At 41.4% G+C, this 18,981-nt stretch overlaps 1 protein-coding gene across 3 annotated transcripts in view; it reads left to right on the top strand.

The window, feature by feature from the left end:
• Positions 1 to 8,743, top strand: part of LOC109854585 (tyrosine-protein kinase Drl-like) — a 69,194-nt gene extending 60,451 nt beyond the window's left edge. For 2 of the 3 annotated variants that reach the window (XM_020427819.1, XM_020427821.1), the window contains exons 5-9: positions 221 to 425; positions 5,510 to 5,666; positions 6,097 to 6,364; positions 6,795 to 6,981; positions 7,299 to 8,743. In XM_020427819.1, the coding sequence (XP_020283408.1) occupies positions 221 to 425; positions 5,510 to 5,666; positions 6,097 to 6,364; positions 6,795 to 6,981; positions 7,299 to 7,547 (1,066 nt within the window). In that variant the 3' untranslated portion in view covers positions 7,548 to 8,743. The remainder of the gene's footprint in view (positions 1 to 220; positions 426 to 5,509; positions 5,667 to 6,096; positions 6,365 to 6,794; positions 6,982 to 7,298) is intronic. The other variant, XM_020427820.1, reaches the window with a different exon arrangement.
• Positions 8,744 to 18,981: the final 10,238 nt, after the last annotated feature.

The following is an 18,981-nucleotide window of genomic DNA, read 5'->3' as shown; positions in this document are numbered from 1 at the left end:
GTGTAATTCTCTCAGTCTCTCGGGAAGAGAGAGAGAGAGAGAGAGAGAGAGAGAGAGAGAGAGAGAGAGAGAGAGAGAGAGAGAGTATGTATAGCGCCTCTGTCCGTGACAATTATTCGAAGCTTCCGTTTTCTCACGGCGCGCTATTGTAACGATAATTAAAGCCAGGTGTAACAATCGCTGCCGGCCGGCCGCAGAGATCCCATTTCGTCCCTTTCAGGAAAACTCTGCCCTGCTGCAGCTACTCCGCGGCGGACACCGGCGGCCTGGCCAGAAGTTCCGTCCTGGTCAGAGTCGACCCACGACCCGGGAGCGCAAATTCCGGAAGTTACGCCACCATCGCCGATCTCGAGCCGCTGTACGCGAGGCCGTGCGGTTCGCGTGCGAGTTACTACGCGGCGAGCCACGTGACTCATCTCAGCCAGGTGAGTGACGAAAGACAAACGCTGATTTGTCCAATTGTAATTTTTATATTTTAATACACGCGCGAACAAAAGGTGACGTTAACGTAACATATCACTTTCCTTTCTTTTATCGCGCTTGTTGTCGCTCTGTTGTATCGTTACGCGATACAAAAGAGACTTTCTTGGATTTTTGAGATTTGCAAAACACACTTTTGTTTTTGCTTAAGAATTAAAACTGCGGTATCGTGTTCGCGCTGTGTTTGTAATGGAATCGCACAGTGTTCGCCAGTTTGTTTGTTTTAGCGCAAACGTGTACATGTGCACTTGGCGGTTTTTCTAATTGCGACGAAACAGTCCGTGAAACACAGGATCGACGACGCGGACGCAAGAGAAACTCTCGTATCGCGCGCGTCAGGAAATCCGATTTTCTCCCGGTCGCTTCTTCCAGTTCGCTATCGCGCGAACTCCGCGTCTGAGAGACCGGAAGCGGAAACAGTGCGAGACGACTCCTCCTCTTGTGTCCCGTCCCGTCCCGTCCCGTCCCGTCCCGTCCCGTCTCGTTTCTTTCTCCCTCTCTCTCTCTCTCTCTGTTCGTATACACAACGAGTGCCGCGCCTCGCAACTTTATCGAGTTTGCGGCCGAGCGAGCCGCTTTTCCACGGACAACTTTGGCGCCCAACCCTTTTTCAGAGCCCTTCGGCTCTTTATTCAGCGATTCCAAACGCCCGCCTCCTCTTCTTCGTTTCTTTCCGTGAAGAAAAAAAAAAAAAATAACTCACGCGCGAGTGGTACCTTTTTCGCTTTGACTTTTCCTGTTTTCTTTGAACACGACTCGTCGATTCCCGCCACTTCTCTCCCATGCTAAATCTTCTCCGTTTCTTTTGAAATTGTTTTGAAATTAAAACACAGAAAAAAAAAAAAACAATCGATCACTTATCGAGTGAAAAAAGTTTCGCATAGACCAAAACGCTTTGTTGCAAATAAATCGGCTAACGTGTTGCTAACACGATTATTTTGTAAGAATATAAAAGAGCAATTCGCGTAAATGAAACGCCGTTAATACACGCTCTGGAAGTGAAATTCGCGAATAGCCGCAAGTGGCAGAGGTCGATTTCAATATAACCCGCTCGCCCGCACACGCAATTGCCGTGTGTATCACGGCTCGTCGCGTCGTTTTAACTACCGTTTTAAAGCACGCACTATTACTCGTCATCGCCCCTCCCAAAGTATCTTCCTGCAAAATGTGCCGTCAAAGAGAGTACCCGAGGCGCGAAAATGTCGAATAAATATGAGATCGCGTTTACGCGCAAGCGCACGCGGCGACGGCTTGTTCTCGTTGAAACAAGCGTTTTGCATTAATTTCCTTCGGGAAGAAGAAATGGGTGCTGAATACCACTTGCACTTTGTCAGGCACGAGAGAGAGAGTGTGTGTGTCGGCAGGCAGGGAGTTACACGTATACACGGCTTGGAGCAGCTGCCGACGCTGACGCCGGGCGCTTGCCTTCCTCAGACGTACGGAAAGGAGACAAGAGAGCGAAGATCGACAGGGAGGAGGAGAGAGAAAGAGACAGAGTAGAGAGAGAGAGTGAGACAGAGAGAGAGAGAGTGGTTGGAAGTGGGTCCTGTGATTGTTTCGGCTTTGATCTTGGATCAATTTACCGGGTATACGCGCGTATATGCTTCAACCCTCCGACGCGACGCGACGCTCCGTCTCGAACGCAACCAACCCTGTGAACACACATTCACGCAGACGTTTCCGCGCGCGCGCGTGTACGTACGTACACACCAACCGATTCCTTGTAACCGTGAACCTCTCCTCGGTGAAAACTCACCCTCTCTCAAGCCAGCTCTCTCGAGTCTCTCTCTCTCTCTCTCTCTCTGTCCTCTCGGACCAGTCGACTCCGACGTAATCCAACGATAGCGTCTTACCCCCAACCTGTAAAACGATACGCTTGAGATCCCATTGCCGGGGAAGCCATTACCTGACGCGCTGTCTATCGTGGGAACGATCTTCGGGCACGAGGACAAACACACACACGTTCTTCTCTCTCTTCCTTCTTTTCCTGCGAAATATCTTCCTCTTCGTGAGTTACCTCCGCGCGGCGGAGACGAGCGCATGGAAATGGCGAAATGGCCTGGCTATCTGTGGCATTTTCCGCATGACCCGTCCGAACGCCAATAGCTTTTTTTTCTTCTCTTTTTTCCTTTTTTTTTTTTTTTTGCCCCTCGTAAATGTTGAACGCACCACTGTCGCGCGACACGATCCGAGAGGGCCAACCGTGTGTATTTGTGTATCCCGCTGGGTGTTCCTTCCGATTCTTTGCGCTCGCTCGACGTAATAACGAGTTATTCGTCCGGCGTTTAATCTAAACACTTACACTCTCTCAGAAAGAGAGATCACCGTTTGATCAAAAAAGTTTAGCTCTTTTTGTAAAAGAGTTTTAAACCGAGAAGGTCACGCGCGATATCTTCTGGAAAATATTTTGCTTCTTTGCTGAATGAAAATGTCTCTCTCTCTCTCTCTCTCTCTCCCTCTCTTTCTCAAAACCGTCGTAAACATCCGCAAATAATATGCAAACCGGAAGAATGAAACGAAAACACTTCACGCGCTTTTAATTGATAAAACAATCTCTTAAACTTTACGTTTAAATTCAAAAACTTGCGGGAAAATGTTTTTCAGTTATTTCCGCGAGATGAGAAAAACACGCATTTTACTTTCAAACGAGATGAACGTCAAGCGGTTTTATTTTTGTTAATCTTACCCGAGGCGACAACAACTGTTGTAATTTTCGTGCGAATTAAAAAAAGCCCGTGTAAATTATAACTCGAGAGACAACAACGCAATGAAATTGCAAAAGTGCGGAGCGACACATCGCGCGTCATTGTGGGTTGGCGCGTTTGGCTTTTCTCGCGCGCGCGCGATGTATCAAGTTGCCGGTTCGTTTACGCGGAGCGTTACGCGTATAAAAGCTGATTCTTCGATTTAATTAATTCTCACCGCCGCGAAGTTTTGCTTCGTCGTCGTCGTCGTCGTCGTCGTCGTCGTCGTCGTCGTCGTAATGGCCGAGCTGCCGCTTTAAAACCGAGCGAGACGGAAAACTGCATTATTAAATCGGCGGAGTCGAATTAAAAGTGCGCGTCGCTCTGGGCGCTCGTCGTGTCGGACGCGGTTGTCTGAAAACGAAGCTTTTAGAGCACCTTCGGGGGTAGAGTCGAGCGAATGAACGAGAGCAAGCGAACGAACGAACGTGATGTTTGACGAAAGCCTTTCAGTAAATAAATCAAATTGCTGTTTCGTACTGGATGAGCTAAAATCGCTCGCCTGTGGCGCTGTCCGTTCGATACTTCGATTCTGATTCCGTAATGTAAACAGCGAAGTAATATCCATTACTAGATGTACGAAAAAGTTCAGAACAGTCGCTCGCGATCACATACCGACCACTTATTATTTTTCTTTTTCTCATAATATCTACTCTTTTTTTTTTTTCAGATCAATTAGCAAGTAACATGTGAATGCACGATAGAAATTATAGATATCGAACGAGTTGCGAGAGTCGATGCGTTTGATAACAGAAAAAAAAATCGACAACTTCGAAAAGAATTTATTGTTAAACGCGTTTATTAAACGAATTTAAAAATAACCGAAAAAATTTAATTTTAATTCCAATCTGAATTTATCTGCGACTTGCATATATATATGTGTATATATATTTATAGCCCTTTGTATAACGCAATACCACCCTTCCCGAATTCGCACCTTTAGCGCGCGGAATTGTCTCTTCCTAGCAATTCCCATCTCGTTCGTCACATTTTCATTGGGAAATAAAAAACAACATCCATATATATATATGTATATATATATATATATATATGTATGTATATATATATATGTATATATATACATACGTGTATATACATATATGCATACGTAGAGAATGAACAAAACGGCGAAAAAAAATATAACCGCGAGAAAAAAGCGAAATCGACGAATTGCATTCGTTCAGACCCTCCCGCTCTCGCTCTCCCGATCGTTCGCGTGAAAACAACGTTCGCCGGGCGCGCCGACACAATTCGTCTCTGCAATAATCACAGACCTCGATAAGCCGCGGAATTAGCCGCGGTGTTTGCATTTTCACCGAGCATCCCGCGCTATCCGGGAATTTCGTAAATAATTTCCGAGACCGCGCTCGCATACACACACACACACACACACACACACACACACACACAGACCAATCCCCGCAGTTGCGCCGCACACTACGTCCGTTTGAATTCGAACCACCACCGCCGCAGCGCGCATACCCCTTTCTCGGATCCAATACAACACCGTCCGGTAATTTCGCGACGCGGTCGCATCGACGTGTTTCGAACTGGTTTTTCCGTCGTTTCCTTTCCCTTTTTTTTTCCATTCCCTATATCTTCCTGTCCTCTGCCATCCCTCGGCGTTTCGCTCTCGTCCACACATGGAAGTGCGACGAGAGAGAGCGCGCGCGCGCGCGCGCGTGTGTGTGTGTGTGTGCGTATGTCGAAATGGAAACGCGGCAGGGGCCGAAGGCAAAACTCCGGAAAATTGAAATTAATGAATAGTCACCCCTCCCGCGTGCGCGCACGTCGCGTAGCTTTCTCGCGTTTTACGTCGGGACCAATGGAAATCCGCGCCCCCGGCGAACAAAGAGGGCCGGGCGACGACGATGCCATAACGACGCCGGAGGGGTATAAAGGAGGAGATTTCTTCCCTACGCGTTTCCCCGGAGGAACCGGCCGCGGCAAAGGTCTCGTCGGCGTCACCTTACACGCGACAAATGCCTCTTTAATGAATCCCCGCTTGATGGAGCTGTTTTTTTTTTCGGGAGTTATGAATTATGCAGGCGGCGAGCGATTGAGATTTTTAAACGACAGCGGGAGAGATCGAGTTGTCAACCTGCCAGCCATTTATAAATAATAATCTCGCAGTTTGCTCGTTCTCGTTCCAAATATAAGCAAACGGAATATATCGTGTGTGTTGATTGCGCGAAGAAATTAGAAACTTTTTCTATATTTACATCATCTCTTTTCGTAATTTTACACATCAGTTAAAAAAAAAATAACGTTATTGGTTTTTTAAGTCGACAGATCCGTGCGAGAAGGCCAGAGCTCTCGCGGTATCAAGATCGGCATTGTATTGCCGTACTCTCGTGCAAGAGGGTACTTTCGGTCGCGTATACAAAGGAACGTTGGAGGTAGCCGGACGGGAACAGGAAGTCATCATAAAGACAGTCACAGGTGATTTATTTTTCAACAAATATATCATGAAAAATTGTTAGACAATTAAAATTAACTATTCTGTTTAAATGTAAACGCGCCGATTGCACACGAAAAAAAAGAGAATCAACGAGGATACCCGATCAAGATAAAATGGAAAGTTGTTGTACCTACCATCGGCCACTCACATTTCACGATCTCGAACTAAATAGTTTTCTTGCGTGAAATTATAAATGTATGCGCACAAAAACTCGTTTAATACCGCGCCCAATTTTGTCTACTTTACTTCAAATAAAATATACAGTTTTAATTATTCGAAAAATAGCTGGTCCACAGGAAGATTTTTTGAAGTAAAATTCAAATAAAAAAACTAATAATTAATCCCGACGTATCATAAGCGTTCCAATTACATGGGATGTCACTGAGATCGGATAATCGTGTTTATCTCCAGAAGTGGCGTCCGCTTACCAAGCCTCTCTTTTGGTGGTGGAGGGTTCGCAACTCGCTGGATTGGTTCACACAAACATCGCCTCTTTGGCGGCCGCTTGTCTGGACAGTTCGTGCCCTTTGCTGGCTTACACAAGCACTCCCGGCGAACTGAACTTGAAGGTCTACCTTACCGATGGAAATCATCACCCGGTGACTAGAGATCTGGTGCATGTGGGCGCACAGATTGCCAGGGCTGGTGCATTTCTCCACGGCCGAGGACTGTTGCACAGGTAAGTCGGCCCGAATTATCTCGTGGGTTTCTTTACTGAAAATATATCGTTCTTTAAAATTATTTGCGGACTTACACAATTCTCGTATCGCGAATCTTCATTGTTTAATAATAGCGTAGTAAAATTTAAAAAAATTTTTTAATAAACATTTTGTAAAGTTTTATATAGTGAAGTTTTTTTATTTTCACAATATTTCATAATTTAGGTAGATTTTTTTCTAAACAAAATTATACACATTTGTCAAAACCAGTCGGAAGTAGATAGGAAATCTAAACGGTGCATAATGCAACCGCCAAAAGCCGTAGCGTAGAACCGACGTGCATTAGACAACTGTCGTTGTATCTCGTGCGGCGCATTCTCGTGCTCGTCTATCACAATTATCGTCGGAATGTCAACGCGATCGTTTCAGAATCGATAATTTCGTTTCCAGGGATATCGCCGCCAGAAATTGCCTGATCGAACCGAGCAGCCTTCGTGTGAGATTGGCTGACGCTGCCCTGGCTCGAGATCTCTTCCCTCAGGATTACCATTGTCTCGGTGATAATGAGAACCGACCTATACGTTGGATGGCCTTGGAGACTCTCCAGCGCAACGAGTACAGCACGGCAACCGATGTGGTACGAATCTGAATTTATGCTGACAAGTGTCGCGCGCGCCGCCGTCATGTGACTTTTATGATAAATAACAGAATATATACATTTAATGAAATTCATCACATAATCGAGTTATATATATAAATGTTATAGCGGCGAGTCGCAGATTCGTTGTGTGTGTGTGAAACCACATTTCTGTGTCAGTACCGAAAAACAATTCACATTTAAAAAAGTTTATTTTATTTTATTACTAATTTTTGTAACTAAAAAAAACTATGTCTCTAGAGCGCGTGCGCGAGATATAACGTGAGTACGAGGTATTTGGTTTTCTTCTTTTCAAGTGGTCCTTCGGAGTTTTCTTATGGGAATTGGCGACTCTGGGTCAACAGCCGTATGTGGAGGTGGACCCGTTCGAGATGATGGCGTGTCTTCGGGACGGATATCGGCTCGCTCAACCGAGACCTTGCCCCGACGAACTGTTCGCCTGTATGGAAGCCTGTTGGCTCGGACTCTCCAGGGATCGGCCAACCATGCCGCAACTTCTCGCCTATTTGCAAGATTTTCACGACGCTCTGGGCGGATTTATCTGAGCAAATCCGTACAGTGATGTGATCGCGATTCCGCTCGAAGGACCGATAAACGCGCGATATATCGGCGAGGATTAAATACAAAAAAAAAAGAAAAAAAAAAAGAAAAATCTATCGCAATTTGAAAAAGCCTATTCTAAAACGCCGAAAGTACGTCCATTAAGTTCGTAATCAAATCGATTGAAAGTCCGAGGGGAGAATAAAATCAAATTCACATGGAATTGAACGTCACTGCCCATTTGCGACGCACACCTTTACTCACACACACACACACGTACTCACTGCATTTGGTAACGTAACGCGTTCCGTTTTCGACCGACTAATCGCGAATCGAAATAAATCGACGAATAAAAAAACTTCGCGACGAGCATTTAAAAAACAAATCGACACGGATATATCCGTCCATTAAAGAATTTTTGTGTCTCGTACTTGAGCGAAAAAGAAAAACAAAACCAATTTACACAAAATGTCAGTATTTTGAAAGGAGTCATTCTTCATAATGCGGATAAGCAAAACAAGTTGAAGTCTCTTTCTGTTTTAGCGAAGAAACAAACAAGCAAACGCGCTATAATTAAAGTTCGCAACTTGACGTCAGTGTGACGTGCGCAAAATCAATGCGCAATGTAAAAAGGTCGTTAAATATTTAAATAGAATTTATATCACCTAATTAAATATTTATTGTACGAATCACAGAAAAAAAAAAACAAAGCACAAACATACTTTAGAAAAGTATAACGTCTCCCTAAAAAAAAAAAAAAACCCAAAAAAAAACAAAAAAATAAGAAATATAAAGACCTTTTCTGCACAGGCTTGGTTTGGATTTTACTTAATTGATTAAATTCATTTGTGTGAGTTGCGCGAAGATCTACATTTCTGATTCTCAGTCGCGTTCGTTTGCTTTGCTTTGAACTACGAAGAAGCGGTATTCGGCGAGCGCCTTTGGCACGGCAATTCTTTATCCTCCTGATGCGGTTGTAACGCAGATTCAGGCGACTGAATGTGAAAATGTCGCTTCTTTGAGCGAGTATTCATTAACGTCTGTAAATAGATGGCTGTTTTAATGCGTAAACTTCGAATCGTGTAATTTACAGAGAGCGAGAGCTTATTCATTCGATTCTATGAAAAAGTTTTTTACGTTTTTTCTCCGACGTATCACAAAAACGAGAGAATAAAATGAGAAGAAAGCGTTCAGATTGAGAAAGAGAGAGTGACAGAAAGAGAGAGAGAGAGAGAGAGAGAGAAAGAGAGAAAAGCTACATTGAAATAAATATTATGTATGAAGACAGAAAGACACAAAAGAGAGAGAGAGAGAGAGAGAGAGAGAGAGAGAGAGAGGAGAGTGCATTGCACAAGTAATACGCTTTTATTGCGCAAATTATATATATATATATATAAATCACGTGTACGTCGAAACAAAAGTACGTAAATCGCAAACAGAGTTTTAGAACAATCACGCGGAAGATTGTATTTTGCAATTGTATTCGAAAAAGAGAAAGAGAAAACGTTGAGATACGAAACTGTAAAAACTCAAATTGGAATAACTTTCAACATATATTCGGCGTTGCGAAATGTCTTTGTGTGTATTCCTGAAAAGAAAACTATATATATATATATATATATGTATTAAAATTATGTAATGCTAATACATTATACACACTGTGTATACGCGCACAAACTCATTACATAAGGCGAACTACTGTAAACACGCGCGAATCCGTTTAAATTAGGTCGGCGCATTTCATTCATTGCGCTTTACTAACGTGAAGTTAGCGCCGCCGCCGCTGCCGCCGCCGCCGCCGTCGAACGCCTTATCAAACCGCAGCAAGTTTTCCGCAATGAAAATGTCTCTCGTACATATATACATATGCAAAGCGAACGCGGGCAGAAAAAGGACTTGTGCGCGCGCACAAGTCCCCCGATCAAGTCGCTCGATCGTTATTCATTAACAATCGCGATTGCGAAACGTTGAATAATCGTGACCGGAACGAACACGTAGAGAGCAAACGGGGCAAAGCTCGGAACACTTAAGGAATCTCATTGTTGTATCTGACCTTCGGTGAAACGACGCTGTGTTGCGTAAATGGGCGGTCGAAACCAAATACTAATATACGTACTTCGTAGTTAGATACCTATTAGAGCTACACCGTGAAAAAAAAAAAAAAAATAATAATAATAAAAATAAAAACTACATTTCGAATTCCCTTTTGTGACTCTCGCGCCGACAACAACGGGGCGCTCTCGCGAATCACGCGAGAGATCGCGCCCGATCGCTTGGGGATTTTAATGTCAGGTCTCTGGGAAAATGTGGGCCCGCGCGCGCGAAATTATCTCGATTCTTACCTCTCTCCCGCGACCCTTTCAATTCCGCGCTCGTATGTGCAGCATCGAATCCATCGTCGGATTTCATTGATTTTTTTGTTTTGTTTTGTTTTGTTTTGTTGTTTCGTACCGACGTGAAGAGAATTATACGGTCTGTTAAACAGTTGAGTAGTTTCTTTTAATTGATCGAAGAAAAAAAGACAAGTCGGCACTTTGACATTTCCATGTGATTGAATTTTTGTGTTACTTTGGCACTGTTTGGTAAAAAGTAAAAATATCCACCGATGTCAGCGACGAATACCGGTGAAAGGTTTTGCCGTGACATTTTCATCACAGACAGACATTGCGAAGGGAAGTCAGAAACCGACTGACTCTTGGCAACTTGAAAGAAAAAAGCATATAATTAATAGGTAATAATAACAGAGATTGCGCATAGTAGTTTTTCTTTTCGATTTAAAAGATGTGTGTGACAGGAATATAAAAACATATTTAACATATTTTTTTTTTTTTTTTTTTATTCCTACAAATCTTGGATTTAACGCGGCAACTTTTCTTTCTCACACGCGGAGAAGCGCTCACCTCAGCGGTTATACACCATCGAAATTATAAACCTGGATATAATGTCTTCCTGTGATCTGTCTCACATTGTGCGTTAAAAACGTTACACATAACGCCGACATACCAAAGTTACACGTAATCTTATTACGCGTAATCGTATTAGTTCACTTGCGTTTATATTCGCCGTCTTTTCTGTTGCAAGCACAATTGCGCAAGCAGCTAAAGCTGGTAAGGCATACAAACGAGACGAGGGATAAGAAAACACGTTTATCGCGCTGTATTAAACGCGCAACACACACACACACACACATACACACACACACAAACTCTGTGATCTCACAAGATAAAATTGAACTATAGATAGTAACACACTTAGCCACACACATACCAGGATATATCTTAGATCGACCTGAATTTTTTTTTTTATAGCAAAAACTAAAATACAGCGAACGAGAATAGTATACGTCGATATGATTCGGTGAAGTTTCAGCGTTAAGTAGGTTTTTTTTTTTTTATTGCCAAAGTTCTACAAACTGTTCTAAAATTTATTCGTCGAACAAATTCTGAGATCAATTTGGATTTTGCTAGCTTGTTTCTTCGGAGAATTTCAATTTTATGCACTTGTGCAAAAGAGACCGTGATCGCACGTGATAATTAATTCATTTTTTTTTAACCGACCGTGTGTATTTACAATCTCTCGCACTTGAATATGTTTTTTCGTCGTCGGAACAGGTGCGAGCGCGTAAACGAGCGAAACGTGTGTGTATTCCTAGTTGTCGGCGCGAGACCAACGTAAGACTCTCTTTAAATGTACTCGATGTGTAAATGTCGCATGTTCCTGACCACGATCACGAAAACTTTTAACGCACTCTCGTCTTTTACTCGTCGTTTCCCTTTACTCCGCCTTCCCCTCTCCCCGTTCCCTTCTCCTATTCTTCTATCGACTTTACCCGCGCAAACGTCTGACAAGAAGGATTTTGCGATTCTATTTGTAACTACTACACTGCCGTGCAGACGCATTAGCGCTCTAATTATCTCTCGATATCGCTATTTAAATAAAAATACTATCGCTCGCTACTATTTATTGCGGCGCAATCTAAAAAAAAAAAAGTTGTGCGTTTAACAACCGAAAAATCGTCGGGTTCTATGATGTATTCGTATTTCATAAACGTTTTTTGAATGGAGGAACAGGGTAGGCTATAACTGCACACTTTTTCGCTATCGCTGTACAATGGAGGCTGTTCGTTTCCGCGCGCGCACGCACGCACGCACGCAAACGTAATGACGTATTCTCTTTTTTCCTAATTACTTCTCCCACTACACGCGGGAGGAAAAATCCGGCGGCGTTGGAGAGCCGAGATCGTTTCCGCTTCGAGTATCGCCTCCTCCCGTCTTCAGGAGTGAGAAAAAAAAAATAAATAAAAAAAAAAAAAGAAAAATACAACCCCTCTTCGGACGATGAAGTTCCAGTCTTTGTAAATACCTGTACGAATATAACAGCGGTGCGCCGAGAGAGTTGATTTGTGCAGATTCTATTATTTCCTACGATTTACGGCATTATTTTTCAACGAAAGTGAAATATACGTGTTAAAAAAAAAAAAAAAAAAAACAACAAACTGTGTTTGATTTTCTCCGCAATGTTCCATCTTTTCTCTTTGTCCTGCTGTTTGTCCACAATCTCATTAATCTCTACGCTACGCAATGATAAAATTTTTCTTTAATTTTATTTATGTGAAAAATAATTATTTGCTTGTTTGGAAAAGATATAATTTATTTATTTTTATATGTATATATTTCTACACATATATTTATTTTTCTATGTATATATTTATTTATGTATTTATTTAATAATTTCTTATATCAAGTTTACAAAAGAGAGAAAGAGAGAGAGAGAGAGAGAGTGACGAAACACATGGCATTTATGTTATTGTTGCCATTTAACGTTGCAAAAAAAAATCGAGGCGCAAGCGAGAAAAGGGTGCCTCGCGCGCGTGCCACACGTCTCGTGAGGTGTGTGCGATAACGCAAAAATACCAACAGAACAAGACACACCGAGCAAAGGAGAAATAGGAAAGAGAGACCCTTTCTAAAATTGTCGATGCCAACCGCAGACGGACTGAAAGACCCGATAAACACGGACTCAGGCCGGGACACGGCGGAGGGGCACGCACTATTTCTTAATTCAAATGAAAGAGAGGCGAAAAAGAGAAGTGAGTGAGAGAGAGAGAGAGAGAGAGAGCGCCGACCAACCGACCAACGAAAATGAAAGTGACGGAGAAAGTCGGAGCATTGTTACGAAGCGTAAAACCTGGCGGTTGTGCGACGAGGATTATATGCTTCGGCTCGCGGATCGCGAGATCGTAATCCTCGCGGGTTCTCACATAATGTAATAGTAAACACAATGTCAAATATATATATATATATATATATATATAATACACACTTATAACAGTAAATAAACAAGTTTATTATTTTTCTCTTTAAGAATCCACCTGTGATATTTGTGTAATATTTGTTTTACAAAAATAATCGTAAAACAACTATTTTTACAATTATTATCTTTAAATATAAATTATCTTAAAACTAACAATATACATAATAATATATTGCATATTAGATATTTCTCTCTAGTTTAAAACACCCGTTGGATTGCGTCTGAAGCCAGAAGCAAGAAAAAGCAGCTTGTCGGAAAAATGTCAAGTGCCGGCGTAGAGCGTAGCTATATCCCTTAAATGTTGAAATATTCCAGTCTTTTTAAATATGCAATATGCTTGTTCGTTCAAGATGAGACAAACGAGATAACGAACACTATAGGACGATTTTACACATCCTCAGCCGCGCTATTATTGGGCGGAGTCAAACAAGCGTCTATATAAGTGGTATATAGACGCGAGAATTTCTGGGTTTATTTGCGCGTCGATTATTTGTTCAACATTCTTGTGATATTTAACGCGAGCGAAACGTCTAATAAACGATCTCCCTTGGTTACGCAACTCGTAATTTTCGAGCGGGAGCTCCGCCATACGCGGCGGCGTATATTAAATATACACATATGTATGTATTGCTTTCTCTCTGTCAAAACAGACGCCCTGTTTCTTCGTTTTGATCACGCATTAACGTCACGGTGTGGCTCAAATGTAACATTGAGTTTACGACGCGTGATCGATATGTTTGACAACCGACAATTCTTGTTACACACTAAAACGCCAGTAGCGTGATAATATTAGTTAATAATTGTCGTCGTTCAATGAGCGCGCGCGAGCAATCTCGCTCGAGTGGTTATCGTCCGAAATCTCAATAAAGATTGTTTTGCGAATAAACTTCCGAAAATCACTCGCGTTTTCATAAATAAATTGATAAAAAATACTCAAAATGTTTCTGAATAAATATACTCAAGTGGATTTGTCGTTGATAACAAAGATTTAAGAAATCAGGAGATGTACAAGGTCAAAATTCGTTAATTACAAACTGTAGAAAAAACATAATAACTTTACACACACTTAACGTCAACAATTAATATTGCCTTGGGCGCCAATCGCATGTTCTTTATTTGTCATTCCACAAGATACGAACAACGCGGACGTGAAGAAATGACGTGACGTGTGATGTAAATTTCGAATAAGTTTACTCATCAGACTCGTCGATTTTAATCTAAAACCTAAATCTAATTTAATCAAAAAACTTTAATCCTAAGTCTAATTTCTAAACACATCTAATCTAATCAAACTTAAGAGTAGCCTAAATTTTCTTCCACTTAATTCTTGTTGGAAAACTATGTACTCCACAACATATTTGAAAATAAAAGTCATCGATGAAACGGTGTTTTATGGTAAATTTTTATCGGTGAAAATTCTTCTCCAAGAGGATATTCGTTTTCCATCACTCGGAATGTTTTCGCCAAATTTCACTTTTGCCAGTAGAGCGTGGGCGATTTTCGGAAGTTCGGCCATTGTTCACGAAGTGCGCGCGAAACAGTAGCCTAGATCGTAAAATTTCTTTTGTTCTCGGCACTTTTGTGCCGAGAATTAAAGAGATGCTTATCGCGAATCAATTAAGAATATTTTTAAGAATGCACATGTATAAAAATGTATCCGAAATTGCTTTAAGAAGATATTCGGCGGGGCGGGAGGGGGTGAAAGGCCGAGTGAGATGTTCCCCACTTTTCTCTTACGCCACTATAGATCCATTGATGGGGTATTACGATATCGCAAAACTTTCTCTTTGACTTAATAAATATTGGCGATAGATATTGACTTTTAATGTCGTAATAATTAGCAGGTGATTCTTTCGCGCCGTGTATTTCTCGCCGCTCGATCTCTAACAATTCGCAGGTTGTAAACACGAACGCACCTCGCGGTATATTACTTTATTTATTTCGACACCTACGAAAGCGAAAACCTTAAAAGCGAAACGTGCCTGATTTAAGTATATAAAATATGTGCGCTCGCGCGATTACTTTCACTTAGAGTTTTGCAGTGATATAATACAAGTAATTTTCTTTTTTTTTTGTTATAGCGATTTTTTACACGCGCAAGAAAAAACTTTCAAATTAAACTTCGAATTTCAATTAATTTTTTCTGTCTGGGACACGCGAATGGAATACAAACGTATGACAATATTCTGTAATGATTGTTGAAAACAAAAGGTATAATTTATCTCTCTCTTTCTCTCTCTCTCTCTCTCTCTCTCTATAAAACGAATTTAAAGTAGCATTAAAAAAAACAGGAGACGTCGTTTCCATTTTTATTCGCGCATAAATGGCAGTTGTAAAACCTTTTGCGTACAAAAAGAAAAAAACCAAAACGCCGCTGACGCTTCGTCAAACGTCTGTAACATGTACGTACACAATCGCACTGACATAAGAGGCGCCGACGAAAGTGTCGCCGGTGCGTTACATAATTCGAGCACGGGACACTTCGTCCTCGCATCCGGTTGGTAGGAAACAAACATCAAGCACCTCTAACGGGGGATACAGAAGGATGGCAGTCTCGCGGAGACATGAAACTAATTACTTTGTCGTAACAGAGGAGTTCGGCTTTTTTTTTGTGTATCTCTGTGGTAGAAATCGATCCCTCGCGCGCGACATCATTTTGAAACATTTGAGAAACTCTCGAGTGGTTAGTGAGAAACGGATCAGAGCAACTCCGAGAACAAATTCTAATGCAACACAGAAACGAGAGAAAACTCTAAGTTTTCGAATAATTAAAATACAATTTTTCAAATTGTTTTTATTTTGTAAATATTTTTTTCTTCTGAAATACTTTCTTCAGTTGCGTCATTGCGTATTATGCAAAAGTGCATGAACACGTGAATGAAACAGAAAATAGCACAGTTGTCAATAATTTTTGTTAAACAAAAAAATAATCTCCAACGTTTTCAGTGGCGTTCTCGGATTCGTTTCACGGGTGACGCACCGATCGCGATCGCCAGGCGCTGCGCGCGCGCGGTGACGCAACTTTTTACCCCGCTTGTCTTCATCTTAAATAGCAATTATCGTGCTTTCCAGTTAGACCGGGTAAAACAATCGGGTCTCGACAGCTACATAAACCGTCGCGATCACAACCGGTCTTTCGTTTGAGTCGGAAAAACTGGTTCCCCCGACCGGCGCGGAGAACTGTGGAGATCCGAACCTCGATGAACAAACAGGCCAAAGACGCGTTCACGGTTTATCGACACGCTGCCATTGAGGATAAAATCGAAATCATTGAATCGTGAAGGAACGTGTACGGCATAGGAGCACAATACCGCGAAGCTTGGTTTATCTATCAAATAGTACGTATGTGTGTGTGTGTATAACGTAACAAAAAGCGGAGCGATCCGATTCTGAGAATCGTTTGACTTAAACTTATAAATTTTTCCTATTTTCGCATCGTGAGGAAAGACAATGCGAAATACAAATATTGAAAAAACAAAATTACAATTTCTTGATTTCGTTAAAGAAAAGACATCCGGAACGACAAGGAGGAGAAGTGCTCGCGAGAGCACTAATCGCGCTCGGGTGACTCGGGCCAGCAGTCGCGATCGAGCGAGCGGTCGGGTTAGTGAAACACTTGGAAAGGCGGCTCAAGGCTTAGCTAGCCTTGGACGCGTTAGATTGCCTAATATTCAGGTTTCGAGCAAATACTGCGTGTCGCCGCCATGGGGCAAAAATATAACGTGAAACCGACGATGGAAACGTTTTATCGTCCGCGCGCGATTGCGCCGGACGGTAAAAATGTATTCGCTTCCCTGACACTTGTCCCGAAGCCAAGAAGAATCGCCAATTTATCAGCTGCTAAAAAAGTGCATTTTTCCCGAAGCTCTCTCTCTCTCTCTCTCTCTCTCTCTCTCTCTCTCTCTTTTGTTAGCTCGTTAAAATTTATATCAAATTTTATTCCAAATTAAAAAATAGTTCTACACAAATCGATGTTTTTATATTAATCTCACATACTTTTTTAAAAAGTAATTGCAAGAAGAACATATTTCACATTGTTATTTTGCGGCCTTCTTTGTGACACATGTGGCGATAAAAAAATTTAAATACATTTAAATTTTAAAAAGTTTTAAAAATAGTAAGCTTCAATCAGTTAGTAAGCCTCTCTAAGGTTTTTTTTTGAGAAGAGCTGTTCTTATCACCGTCGAATCACACACTGACAGATCTCTCTTATGTAAAAGGCCAAGAATTTTTTAAGACTTTTTAGAAATTCGCGTTGCGAAATTTCATTTTTGGCGATCACGTTTCGGCTTTTCACGAGGAAGATGTTAAGCCCGTAACGATTATGAACGCTCTGCGATTCACAATGGTGGACACACAAAAAAAAAACGTCCCGGCTAGTTCACTTTCTAATACTGGTGACTGTTTAACCAATCGCCCATTACGACCGTCGACGTCGCGTTGGAAGGGTTTGCGAAACCCTCTGCCACCTATACTCGTTCCTCCGACGGCGAAATGCCGCGATAACTATACAACATCGATGGCAGAGAGAAACGTGATTAATGATAAACACATAATGTTACCCTTGAAAAGGAATATATTGACAAGATATCGATCAGTATCATTGTTGATAAATAAATAAAATAAATTTGTTTTATTTCAATATTAGAAACAAAGAGAGAGAGAGAAAGGAAAAAGAAAAGAAATAGTAAAATAAAGATATCACACAAAGAGTACAAAATAATAATTACATGTAAATATACATGTATAATACAATAAATTATATAAAAATAAAAAACTATTGAGTAATAATCAATTATTAATTAAATTTAGTTTTTTATTGTTAAATAAATTTAGTCTTATTAATAAGTGAATTAATATAATTTATATTAATAATTTATTTAGCAGTAAAGGTCTGAATATTTTGCGTTAGGACTTTTTTATGGTCAGTACTCTTGTACTCTTTATTTTAGCTTGTTAAACTCGGAGTCGTTTTAATCTTGTATAGTAAAAGTATACTTGAATTCCATCAACCCCGACTAATGAAGAGTTATAATTATCGGAGTGTTACGCGCGCTTGTGCAACAATTCGAGAACAGTATCATCGCAATCTGTGTGTATGTGTGTGTGTGTGTGTGTGTGTTTTCAAAAAGCACACAAAGTGAAATATACTTGTGCGTGTGATATATGCACATATATGTACGTTCGCGGCGCGCTTGTGCACGTCGGTTATGACATAACGACGTAATGCATGCGTTTAAAGGAGACCATCGGGGAGACGTGAACCGTCTTACGGGGGAAAGTACTACTCACTTTCACCATTCGCAGGCTTTTACATTGTAACACGCACACATATACAGCACGTCGTGCCTCCGTAGATACCTCAGAGCTCGCTGCCTTTCTCTCTCTCTCTCTCTCTCTCTTTCTCTCTCTCACTCTCTTCCTCTGTCTTTCGTCTTGCTGTTTAATATAATACCAGACGCGCTCTCGCAACGTGAGGACCTGCATCGATCTTACGCAACTCTCGTCGGAAGACACTTTGTCCTCAAAGTTTTTCACAGCCGCGCACAGCTGAACGTAGCGGCGGCAAAACGTTTTGCCTTTTGTAAAACACCGAATGACAAGCTACAGATGTTATTGAACATATATATGTATATATAGCGCTCTCTCGATATCGTTTCGCGTACACATTAGTTACATAAATGTCGTATTCAAATTAATTTTTTTTTTTTTTTTTTACACAAATATAAGTACCGTAGAATAACAAATCTAATAATGTCTGAGAAAAGTAAACACACAATTTGCGCGCGAAACACGGCCTTCTCTCGAACCTCGTGTGTGTGTGTGTGTGTGTGTGTGTGTGTGTGTATCGGAAACATTTCAAACGTCTTGATCGCGAATACTTCTGACTCGATGTTGGCACCATCATCGCCAGATTAGTCACACCGAAATCCAACAAACAGTCAAAAATAGAGCGCGACAAATTTGCTCCGCGCGTTATTGTGAGATTTATATAAATTACTTGTCGTAAGTATTGCCTCATTAACCACACCTGTGTGTATGACTAACGGGAGGAACGCACATACGTAGTATTTTGTATATTTTTTACAACGTGTGTTTTCCAATTACCTCTTCTTTGAGTCGTAA

Source organism: Pseudomyrmex gracilis, unplaced genomic scaffold, assembly GCF_002006095.1.
Source record: "Pseudomyrmex gracilis isolate BER0280 unplaced genomic scaffold, ASM200609v1 scaffold_70, whole genome shotgun sequence".
Taxonomy (NCBI): Eukaryota; Metazoa; Arthropoda; class Insecta; order Hymenoptera; family Formicidae; genus Pseudomyrmex; species Pseudomyrmex gracilis.
The sequence above is the reverse complement of the archived record's forward strand: the minus strand, read 5'-3'. Positions and strand labels throughout refer to the sequence as shown.